The sequence below is a fragment of the Rhinopithecus roxellana genome, chromosome 2 (genome assembly GCF_007565055.1).
Source record: "Rhinopithecus roxellana isolate Shanxi Qingling chromosome 2, ASM756505v1, whole genome shotgun sequence".
Lineage (NCBI taxonomy): Eukaryota > Metazoa > Chordata > Mammalia > Primates > Cercopithecidae > Rhinopithecus > Rhinopithecus roxellana.
This window is the reverse complement of record NC_044550.1, coordinates 37,283,624-37,296,042: the sequence shown is the minus strand read 5'-3', so window position 1 is coordinate 37,296,042 and position 12,419 is coordinate 37,283,624. Positions and strand designations below refer to the sequence as shown.

Genomic DNA, 12,419 nt, shown 5'->3' with positions numbered 1-12,419 from the left:
AAGTGATCTGTCCACCTCAGCTTCCCAAGTAGCTGAGACTACAGGCGTGTGCCACCATACCCAGCTAATTTTCATATTATTTATAGAGATGAATTTTTGCCGTGTTGCCCAAGCTGGTCTTGAACTCCTAGGCTCAAGCCATTCACCTATGTCGGTCTCCCAAAGTGCTCAGATTATAGGTGTGAGCCACCATGCTCAGCCAACTATGTGAATTTTTATTTTTAAAGAGACTTAAAGAAAAATCAGTGTAAGTAGTCAAAGATTAAAGATTAGATTCAAGTCTTTTTTTTTTTTTTTTTTTTGAGGTGGAGTTTCGCTCTTGTTTCCCAAGCTGGAGTGCAATGGCATGATCTTGGCTTACTGCAACCTCTGCCTCCCAGGTTCAAGCGATTCTCCTGCCTCAGCCTCCCTAGTAGCTGGGATTACAGGTGCGTGCCTCTACACTCAGCTAATTTTTTGTATTTTTAGTAGAAACGGGATTTCACCATGTTAGGCAGCCTGGTCTTGAACTTCTGACCTCAGGTGATCTGCCCGCCTCGGCCTCCCAAAGTGCTGGGATTACAGGCGTGAGCTACCCCACCCAGCCAGATTCAGGTCTTAAAACTATCCAGGGGCCGGGCGCGGTGGCTCACGCCTGTAATCCCAGCACTTTGGGAGGCTGAGGCGGGCAGATCACAAGGTCAGGAGATCGAGACCACGGTGAAACCCTGTCTCTACTAAAAATACCAAAAAAAGTTAGCCGGGCGCCATGGTGGGCGCCTGTAGTCCCAGCTACTCGGGAGGCTGAGGCAGGAGAATGGCGGGAACCCGGGAGGCGGAGCTTACAGTGAGCCAAGATAGTGCCACTGCACTCCAGCCTGGTGGACAGAGCGAGACTCCGTCTCAAAAAAAAAAAAAAAAAAAACTATCCAGGGAATTTATATGGAAGTCCCATCTCTATATAGAAATTTATATAGATTTATATAACAATTTATTATAAATCTATTTTGTATCTATGACCTGTATAATAATACAATATATATACCTGATTATAATCCTATAATAAATATTTTTATTTTTCAAATGTACGGGTGCCTATATAGAGAGTGCTGCTGTCAGTCAAGGCTTTTGGTTACATGCAGAGAAACCAACTCTGGCTATCTTAAGGAGAAAAATAATTTAGTTGGAGATTGAAGGATCCACAGGACAATGGAGAATAAGTCTTGGAAAATGGACAAAGACCTAAGGGAGCTAAGTGATAGGAAGGACTAGCCAGAGTCATGCTACAGGAACACACATTGGGAAGCCACTACCGTAAGACTTTCATAGTTGTTGCTGCTGCTGCCAGGCTTTAAATAATTATCTTACTCATAGTATCTTTGTGATGCCAGTTGGAGTTCAAAGTCTAGGGTAGAAACAGCATGGCTGAGTCCTTGTTGTGGCTACAGGAGAGGATCTCCTCTCTTTGGATTCTCTCTTTTGGCCTCCCTCCAACACTCACATAAGGGATTTTCTCCAAGTAAGAACGGGGTTTGGACTATCAAGACCTCCCCCCACCGACAAAACAAACAACTGTCTTTCCCACCTACCCATTAAAATATAAAATCTAAACAGTTCTGCGTGATGACGGATAGGTGTATGTTTCTGAAATATAAGGCAAAATTTTTAAAGGCATCTCAAATGTCCTGGAAAGTATGTAGTTTTTTTTTTTTTTTTTTTTTTTTTTTTTTTTTTTTTTTTAAAGAAAGGTTGTGGTAGTTTATTAGAGAAAAAAAATGACTTTGATTCTTTAAAATAGTCTTGAGTATACCTAAATTTTATAGTATATAGGCATCAACAAAGAAATTTATTAGATTACGTATTTTTCTAAGAGACAGAATTACGAAAAGTGAAGGTGATTGCCAGATATACATTTGTTTATTTTTCAATATTTTCCTTTGGTGGACAAAAACGTTTTGTATTTCAAATGTGTCCAAGATATTGCTATCATTTATACAAATGGATAAAAACACAAAGTACAGTAAACACACATATCCTAATTACTTCAAAACATCTCAATGAAAAACAGTTGAAAAACATCAAGTTAAGACCAGTACTACTAATTTGGTTATGAAATATGTGCACTTTTGCCAGTATCCCATAGCATATAATTTTTTTCATAGTACATTTTATGAATTACATTTCATGAATTGGTTATAAAACAAACCAAATGATGCATAAGAATGTTTCCCTACATACTGATGTGCTACATGATATTTGGAGAAAGAAATGTGTATTTGCATGAAAAAATATTTGAGGAATGTTTTACTACACATAGATGCTTTTGACTCATAAGGGCTTGACTCCAGTAATAATGTCAGTGTCTCCACTGTAACCACAGATAGTAACATAGCATAAAGATCAATACAGAGAGATGACTTCTAGAGACAGAAATGTTCTCATAGTCACAACAGAATAGTTATAAGCATCAAATCTAGAAGGTTCTCTAGCCTACAAATATATGAATGTATACTGCAACAAGTAACAATGTGAAAGCACTTTGTAAACTCCAGTGGTAACGAGCCTTTCTTAAGGTAGCTTTCACTAGAAATCCATTTAATTGTTGGACTACTTTGGGCAGCGGAATTCTGATTGTCATTAATTCAGGAAGACTGTGTTTCTGTTTTTGGTTCTTTCACCCACCTTTCATCCTTCATCTAACTGTACAAAAGATGAAAGTCACAAACCTATAGAAAAGTCTCAGTTGTCTACTGCAGAATTCTTGTCATTTCAGTAGTCACAGTTAAACTTGTTCTAGGTTTTTCAAATCCTCTTTTCTAGGACTTCATATGTTTTGATATTTTTAAAAATTCTTTCTTTCAACTTTCTGGAATAAGAAAACAAGAGTTTTATTTACTTGGACTGTTCTTATTTCCCCCAGGACATCTAAAAACATATAGTAAGAAAGGGAAACTGTTACAACCAAGGACCCCTTAACAGAATATTTCACACAGGATCATAGCAGAATCTTTCTGTAGTTGTCCACATTATTTTCTTTTTCAAAAGATCTGTCTTGGATAAAACAGATTATAACATGGGAGTAATCTGGTAACTTACTTTGATTATAAGTCTTGCTTGCTTCGATTTGGGATTTAGGCATCGTTGTCCTTTATTTTCTTTCAGGGTAATACTGTTAACATACAAAAGAGTCTTAAAGTTCAGATGCAAATACATAAACAAAAAAGCCTGCATCATTGTCATCTTCAGCAAGTTCATTACTTACATCACTTCTATTTTGTCACAGTTGTTACTTGGGTAAATTATGGAGGCTTTCTCAATATCTGCCACTTTCACTGCTTTTACTCCAGGGCCTATGCAAAGACAGCGTCCTCTTTTGAACATGGGGAAACCTAGAATAGATCATAGCATTAGTTAGTAATGCATCTGATTGCAACAGATGGCTGTGGTTTATAACTGGTGGCGAACGTGAGCAGAATTTTCATTAAGGGTGAACATAGTATTTGTCAAATAGCACTTAACACAGTAACTATTACTGGGAAAAGAGTTAAGTAAGATGTTGATTATTTCTCTTTAAATTTGTAAGCAAATCACTAAAAAACGGGAAGCATGAAGGAAGTTTATTGGAGGTGAAGCTTGTTTTGCCCCCTTGATTTTATCCTCAAGTGTTTTCCCAGAAAGCTTGTTAACATGATCGCTATATAAAATTTTCTTAACAGACACTTAAAACTGTTGCTAAAGGCTCTTGCCGGATATTCTAGCCAAGTCAAAAATTCCATGAAGTTCATAATTTCTAGTTTCGATAATCATCTCTAGTACCTTAAATACGTCCATCATTTCTGTGCTAAAGCTGTATAACTTCTAATCTGTGAGATTAAATATAACTTCATCATGTCTTTTAGGATAAAAGTGGAAGAAAAGACATTTGAAACATTAGAAAAGGAACTTATAGGTTGAGAAATAAAAAGTCCTGCTTACCTTGAACAACCGTAGCACACAATATCATAGCTAAGGCTATAGCCATGCCGTTCACATTCATGTTTGTATTTTGCTGCTGCTGCGGTTGCTGCCACTGCTGCTGCTGCTACTGCTACTTCAGCTTTGCTACTCTTCTTGGAAGGAGTAGAAATGCTGAACATGAAAGGAAATTGACAATTGGTATATATAGAGCATTTTATACACCCACAATCCTTTTATGGCACAGGAATTTCCCTCTTTGAGTCATGCACCTTTCTTGCTTCCAAGAGTTTCTGTTTTGTTCTCTTCTAAATGCTCCTGTCCCTTCCTATTTGTAGTAGTGTTGAAAGTGATAAGAATGTGAAAGCACTGTGTAAACCCAGATGGTAACCAGCCTTTTTAAGGTAGCTTTTCCTAGAAATCTGTTTAATTATGGTGGGCAGCGGAATTCTGATTGTCATTCATTCAGGAAGACTGTGTTTCTGTTTTTGGTCCTTTCACCCACCCTTCATCCTTCACATAACTATACAAAAGAATATTCTGAGAAGCTTTTTTTTGTCATCTAACTTTTTCTTTCCAGTTCAAACCCTTATGATAGATAAGGCCTATATTATTTGACACCAGATGACCTTTTCGTATTTTTGCCTGTAAATGAGTGCCTAAAGAAGTTTTCCTGTGTTTCTGTATTTATGTCCATATTGTTTTGCATTTTCAACAATTTTTACTTTATATATTTTATTTATTTTGTTTTGCTTTATTTTATTTTTAAATTTAATTTAATTTTATTATTTTGTTTTATAATTATTTTATTCTGCGAAGCTTTTATTACAGGCAGATGGCAGGGGGCTCAGTCCTTTCGCAGCTGCTTTCCTCATGGCGGTCAGGACATTGCTCAGCTCCTCCTGCCTTCTCTTGGGGCAGATGTTTGTCCCTACCCTTTTCTTGATGAATTTGAGGGCCCATTTGACCTTGGAGACCTTCAGTAACTCCATGCCATGCCACTCGTTAGGGGTGAAGCCACATACCTCTGGGATCATGTCCCACACAAACTTAGTGTGTTTGGTCAGGCGCCTACAGTGGCTGTGCCTGGGCTTGCTCACGTTCTTGGTCACCTTGTGGCCCTTATTGAGGCCCACTATAGGGTAGCGCAGAGTCATGGCTTCTGCCCTCCAATGGTGGCCATGGTGGAAAACTACTTTATAAATATTTTAGCACTGTTACTTAGTACATGAAGTTGTATGAGTTGTGTTAGGGATCATAAAAAGTGATCCTCTTTCCTCATGTGATAGTTTTACCTCTGAGATTCTACTTTGATGTAATTCCTATCTTTTTTTGTCTTTATCTTTTCCTGTTAAGCTTCCAAAATCTTTAAGTGTGTCACTTGTAGACATTTAAGAAAATCATATCCAAGGAGCTTTCTAATGGGTAAGCTTAATAAAATACATTTACTGTTTAGCTGGTTATCTGTAATTTTTAAAATGCTTCCTTGCTGATTCTTTATGTTTTCTTTGATTTCTTCCTAACTTTAAATATGTTTTATTTAACTTTTTGAAGCAATTTTTTTTTTAAATGAGATAGGTCTTACTCTGTCACCATTCTGGAGTCGAGTGGCACAATCGCAGCTCACTGCAGCCCTGAACCCCTGGCCTCAAGCAGTCCTCCTGCCTTGGTCTCCCAAAGTGCTAGGATTACTGGGATGAGCCACGGTGCTTGGCCTTCCTTAAGTAATTTGAAAGGAATACACTGTTTTACATTTTGATATTCTTAAAATTATTTTAAAAGATTTTTACCTGAATTTTTCTAATTATTTACATTAGCCATCAATAATTTTTTTTAGCTCCTATCTTTGTAACATGAGAAAATCACTGTAACTTGCTTTCAAGAATTTTTCTCCTATTTCCTAGTTTTACCAATAAAAGTTGGTATAATCTGGGAATTTATAGCTGGTTTATTACTTTTAGATTATTATTTTATCTTATTCAACCTTTTTTTTTGAGAATTACCATTTGCAGTTTTATCTTTAAATTATATATTTATTTAGGTGTACTCCTGCATTTAAATTCTTTAACAACCATGACTAATCTTTAAAACCTCTGAAAGTCTTTACAGTAGTCACCCATTAAATGAGAAATTCTAGAAATAATTCATAAGTTTTAAATTGTGCACTTTTCTGAGTAGCATGATGAAATCTCACATCATCTTGCTCCATGACTTCATCCCATCACATAGACATTTTATCATCTCACAGCATCACTAGAAGAGTGAGTACAGTACAATAAGATATTTGAAGAGAGACTACACAGTCACTTAACTTTATTACAGAATACTGTTGTAATTGTTCTATGTATTACTATTGATGCTGTTACTGTGGCTAATGTATAAATCAAACTTTTTTATAGGTATGTATGTATAGAAAAAACTACAATATATACAGGGCTCAGTACTGTCTGCAGTTTCAGGCATTCATTGGGGGTCTTGGAACATACCCCCCAAAGATAAGGTCGGGGGGCTAGTGTATTTTAATTAATTTCCAAGTAACTGGAATATTGTTTCCCTCTTTTCCATTAATTCATTTAACATATGTAAATAGAGACTAATTTTTCCTTAGGAATATGGGTAAAGTAAAAGGAATGTGTTCGTGGAGCTCATAAATCCTTATCTGCTATTATTTTTTAATGTTGCTTTTCATTTTCTCAGCATTAGAAACACAGTAGAGCATCGTTAGTAGGGGAGGCTCTGGAGTCAGTCTGTGTTCAAATCCACACGCGATTATTTATTTATTTTTGAGATGGATTCTTGCTCTGTAGCCCAGGCTGGAGTGCAGTGGTGTGATCTCGGCTCACCACAGCCTCTGCCTCCTGGATGCAAGCGATTCTCCTGCCTCAGCCTCCCAAGCAGCTGGGATTACAGGTGTGCACCACCATGCCTGTGTAATTTTTATAGTTTTAGTAGAGATGGTCACCATGTTGGCCAGGCTGGTCTCGAACTCCTAACCTCAGGTGATCCTGCCGCTTCAGCCTCCCAAAGTGCTGAGATTACCGGCGTGAGCCACTGTGCCCAGCCCACATTCAATTATTTATGAACAAGTTACCTCAACTTTTTGAGGCTGTTTTCTCATCTATAGACCTGGGGATAATAATAGTACCTTTTTTTTTCTTTTGAGATGGCGTTTCTCTGTGTCACCCAGGCTGTAGTGCAGTGGCGTGATCTCGGCTTACTGCAGCCTCTGCTTCCTGGGTTCAAGCGATTCTCCTGCTTCAGCCTCCCAAGTAGCTGGGATTACAGGCATGTGTCACCACGCCCGGCTAATTTTTGTATTTTTAGTAGAGATGGGGTTTCACCATGTTGGCCAGGCTGGTCTCAACCCCCTTTTTCATAGGGCTGTTGTAAACTAGGTATTAAAACAGGTAATGCATATTAACCATTTAGAAAAATATGTGGCACTTGAAATGTATTAACTGCTGTTAGTATTATCAGTGTCCTTTTCTGAATTGGCATACCACATCTAGCTTGTTTTCAGCTGTTTTTCAGCATTAACACAAACACAATCAGTTAATAAAAGATTAGTTGACATTGTTATAGCATATAAAAATATTTTAAATTATAATAACCATGAATATAAAAATAGCACACTAATCATAAAAATCACTTACAGAAAGTGCATGAATGCAATAACATAGTTCAAATAATACAGACAATAGTGAATATTTCTGCTTACTAGCTAAAGTTGTGTTGTCATATAGCTTTGGTGTAAGAGGGTTTCTTAAATAGAGATTCTTAATTAATTTTTTAAAAGACCCTGGAAATAGATATTCTTAAACATATTTTTACATTATACTATTTTAATTAGAAAATAGACGTAATTCAAATTTACATAAAACATGATTAAACTCTTCCTTTTGCCTTCACGTGTGAATTACTACTTAGCTGTGTAGAAAAACTGTGGATCACAATTTTCTTCTTCAGTACTCTGCTGAGAGTCCTGGAATATATCCCCCAAGGATAACTGAGGGGACTACTATATTTTATTTTCTAGTGTTTTATTTTCTTCCTTACTGCAAAAGTAATATCTGATATATTAAAAAAAAATTAGAGCTGGGCATGGTGGCTCACGCCTGTAATCCCAGCAGTTCGGGAGACTGAGGCAGGCGGATCACTTGAGGTCAGGAATTCGAGACCAGCCTGGCCAACATGGTGAAACCCTGTCTCTTCTAAAAATACAAAAATTAGTTGGGTGTGGTGGTGCATGCCTGTAATTCCAGCTACTTGCAAGGTTGAGGCAGGAGAATCGCTTGAACCCAGGAGGTGGAAGTTGCAGCCAACCAAGATTGCATCACCGCACTCCAGCGTAGGTGACACAGTGAGACTCCATCTCAAAAAAACAAAAAGCTAAACATTAGAACATATGTAATGGAAGAACCATACCACCAGAGATGACCACTATTTTAGTTTTCTTCCCTCTGGATGGACACACACATACACTGGACACACACGCACACACACACACACACACACACACACACATTTCACCTAAGAAGTGCTATATCAGACTATATCAGGTTCCCCCATGCTGCCCCACCATGTGTCAGGGACTATAAAGATACTTCAGAAGGAGACAGAGGAGAAGACAGGGAGAAAAAAAAATTCTTCCTTTTCCTCTGTGAGGAAGACTACTGCATAATCTTCCTCACAGAGGCTGCTGCTTGTGTATGACCCTAGAGGAGGGGGCTATCCCTTGCCCATGTAGACACATCTTTGCTTTTCCTCAGAGCTAAATCACAGTTTGAAAACTGAGGGAGGTTTATTTAGTTCTTCACTTCTTCAGGTGATAGATCCAAGATTATGCAGAGTAAGGAGAGGGATTAGTTTTGTGCTGTAACCTTTTCACTTCATCTCCTTGAACCACAAAATAAGCCTAATTAGGCTTTAGCAGGTGCTAATATGGTTGCTCTCTCCTTCTATAACACTCTCTCCCTCTTTACTGCTCTTCCTCCCAGTGTTCCTGCCTTAGAATTTCCTGGAAAGCACTACTCTTTTCTACAGTAGTTCATTTGTTCATTTACTCATTCATTCAGCAGATGTTTATTTTAGATATCTGTCACATGTCTGGCACTCTTTTGGGTATTAGAGATAGAACAGTGAACAAAACTCACCAAGTTCTTTCCATGTGTTGCAAATTTCAGAACTTTCTGCCTTATTGTAAAAGTTAGTCTACCTGATTTCTGCTGGCTCTGTAGATGTGTGGGGTCAGACGTGTCTTCAGGACTGTGACTTGTTCTGGCTCTATACTCTCTGATATCACATGAGGAAGATTACCTACTTTCACAGCATCTCCTCATCTGGTGAGCCTGAGAGATCCCTGTTTTTTTGTATTTGAATAATATGGTTTTTCTAGCATGGAATGCACTTTCCTCTCTTTTGAATCCTTTCCTTCCTTTTAGTCTTGATGTCTTCATGAAGCCTTTTTCATTACATCGTGGTGTCTTCTTGTCCTTTATACTTTGTAGAACTTACTGTCTTTTCTAACTTTATCCAGTAGAAATATAATGCAACGCATGTACATAATTTTAAATATTCCGATAGCCACATTTAGAAAGTAAAAAGAAACAGATGAAATTAATTTAAATATATTTTCTATAATTAAGCACAAAAATATATTATCATTTCAATGTGTAATCAATGTGGATATAAAAATATTAAACAAAATATTTTACCTTTTATTACTAAGTCTTCAAATTGAACTAGCTACATTTCAGATGCTTGATAATAACATGTGTTTAGGGGCTACCATATTGGACAGTGAAGGTCTAGTTATTCATTTGGCATGTATTATATGCTGACTCCATACTTATTTTAAACTAAAGCTGAGGTTGGAGAGGCAGAGAGATAACTGTCAAACTCCTATAAATTTCCCTAGTTGCTTTCTTCTTTCTCTAAGTCATTATATCTCATTGCTCTTTTTCTTTGATTAAATGCAAAAAAGATCAGATACATTCTCTGTGTTCTTAGTAGTGTTGGCCTTTTTTGTTGTTTCCAGAATTGGACTATTTTATTTTATTTTCCCAGGTTCACCTACTTAAATAAGCTTTGCTTTTAATTTAAAGACATAGGAGCATCCCAGGAAATGATGGAATCCAGTTTCCATAAGTAATCACCCTTTCAGCTTAAAAAATCTGTAATCTGTGATTCTTCTGAAATTTTATTAATGCTCCCAAATTAGCCAATTAATGTAGAATTTTAAAATGTTTCCAAGTTAGAAGAGATTAATGTAAGCTATTTAAAAATAATTTCCAACTCACCATTCACCAGGTCTCTGAATAATATATTGCCTGACAAAAGAAAAAAAGGTAGTATCAAGGATATTTTGTTCAGTTAAGTTAGTGAAAAGTGGTTTACAAATGGATACTAATGTTTCCATTTATTATAAACGAGTATGATTTAAAAGAATCCTGTTTTGAGTGTTAGAAGGCAAGTGACTCACTCCTAGGGAAGAGGTTGCCAGGCATGTAATAGACACTTAAAATAATGTAGATAGACTGAACAGATTAATGTAGAATCCTAAATTCTTAAAAGCACAGTAGTATAGTACCTGACGTTCTTTTTTACAGGGACTTAGGCATGCCAATGAATTTAGGGAGCTGCCAGTGGGTTTTTTTTTTTTTTTTTTTGAGAGCTCTTAAATAGAATACTACTGTGAGTTTCTTATAATATTATTAAAATACTTGTCCCAGAAATTAGATTCTGCAGGCTATATTCAAGGTAGCCATTAGGCACTGGGTAAGGCTCTATTTTTCCCCCCAAAACTTGGAGTAAATTGTATAAATAACATTCAAATCATTAAGACATTGAGGAATAGTGCATGTTTTACTGCCACTGAAAAGAGTTTCAAAGTGACGATGAATTTTTGTTTTAGACCTGCTCTATCGCCCAGGCTGGAGTGCAATGGCGCGATCTCGGCTGTCCGCAGCATCTACCTCCCAGGCACAAATCATCTTCCAACCTCAGCCTCCTGAGTAGCTGGGACTATGGGAAGACACCTCCACAGCCAGCTAATGTTTTTGTATTTCTGGTAGAGATGGGGTTTCACCATGTTGCCCAGGCTGGTCTTGAATTCCTGGGCCCAAGTGGTCTTCCCACCTCAGCCTCCCAAAGTGCTGGGATTACTGGCATAAGCCACTGTACCTGGCTGACAATGAATTTTAAATAAGGATGTTTCTGAGTTTATGTTGTCTCTTTTTTTTTTTTGAGACAGAGTTTCACTCTTGCTGCCAGGGCTGGAGTGGAGTGCAATGGCGCGATCTCAGCTCACCGCAACCTCCGCCTGCTGGGTTCAAGCCTTTCTCCAGCTTCAGCCTGCCAAGTAGCTGGGATTACGGGCGCCCGCTAATTAGCCCAGCTAATTTTTTTTGTATTTTTATTAGAGACGGGGTTTCGCCATATTCATGCCTGTAATCTCAGCACTTTGGGAGGCTTAGGTAGGCAGATCACCTGAGGTCAGGATTTCGAGACCAGCCTGGCCAATATGCTTTATCTCTTTCTGGGACTTTGACATAAGAAGAGATTTCCAAAGGTTGTATTCTGCTAATGTAGTCTGGTATTTTGAGAATGAGATATACCAGCGCTCACATTTTATAGGACGACTTCATCCTTGATATTTGCTACCCCAAACATTGCAGTCTCAAGTTCACGCACAAAAGAAGGGCCAGTTTTCAGTGACTACCCTATCACCATATGGACCTTCTCATGCTTGAGAGTGCCACTGGTGGCCATCTACCTTTCCTTGTCAGTATACATTTGGGGGATACAAATATAATTTTGTTACATTGATATATTGCATAGTGGTGAAATTAGGGCTTTTAGTGTATCCATCACCAGAATAATGTACATTGTACCCATTAAGTAGTTTGTCATCATCCACCACCCCCAACCCTTCCAAGTCTCCATTGTCTATCATTTCATACTCTATGTCTATGTGTACACATTATTTAGCTCCCACTTATAAGTGAAAACATGTGTGTACCCAATTTCTTTTTTCTTTTCTTTTTTTAAAGACAGAGTCAAAAAAAAAAAAAAAAAAAAAAAAAGACAAAGTCTTGCTCTGTCACCCAGGCTGGAGTGCAGGGGCACGATCTCAGCTTGCTGCAACTCCTGCCTCCCAGATTCAAGCAATTCTCGTGCCTCAGCCTCCCAAGTTGCTAGGATTACAGGCCTGTGCCACTGCACCAGGCTAATTTTTGTATTTTTAGTAGAGACGGGGTTTCACCATGTTGGCAAGGCTGGTCTCAAACTCCTGGTCTTAAGCCATCCACCTGCCTCGGCCTCCCAAAATGCTGGGATTATAGACACGAGGCCCTGCGCCCAGCTGGTGTGTACCAAATTTCTGATGTTAAAGGAAAGGCAGTTATTTGTTCCCTGAAAGTTGAGCACAAAAAGAAGAAATAAGCTTTAGTTTCCAGTGGTTAAGGATTTGAAAAATAGTTACTGGT

At 37.9% G+C, this 12,419-nt stretch overlaps 1 protein-coding gene and 1 pseudogene across 2 annotated transcripts; both read right to left on the bottom strand.

The window, feature by feature from the left end:
• Window positions 1-1,719: 1,719 nt before the first annotated feature.
• CXCL11 (C-X-C motif chemokine ligand 11) lies at window positions 1,720-4,240 on the bottom strand. Of its 2 annotated transcripts, none has more exons than XM_010377099.2 (4): window positions 3,955-4,240; window positions 3,242-3,368; window positions 3,076-3,148; window positions 1,720-2,845 (listed from the first exon to the last, which is right to left on the bottom strand). In XM_010377099.2, the coding sequence occupies exons 1-4, from the start codon at window positions 4,013-4,015 to the stop codon at window positions 2,822-2,824; spliced, it is 285 nt and encodes a 94-aa protein (XP_010375401.1). In that variant the 5' UTR covers window positions 4,016-4,240; the 3' UTR covers window positions 1,720-2,821. The 2 variants fall into 2 exon arrangements, with proteins under 2 accessions (XP_010375401.1, XP_030771693.1); XM_030915833.1 differs by having other exon boundaries at window positions 1,755-2,841; window positions 3,955-4,113.
• A 499-nt stretch (window positions 4,241-4,739) lies between these two features.
• LOC115894869 lies at window positions 4,740-5,090 on the bottom strand (annotated as a pseudogene).
• Between the last annotated feature and the right edge of the window lie 7,329 nt (window positions 5,091-12,419).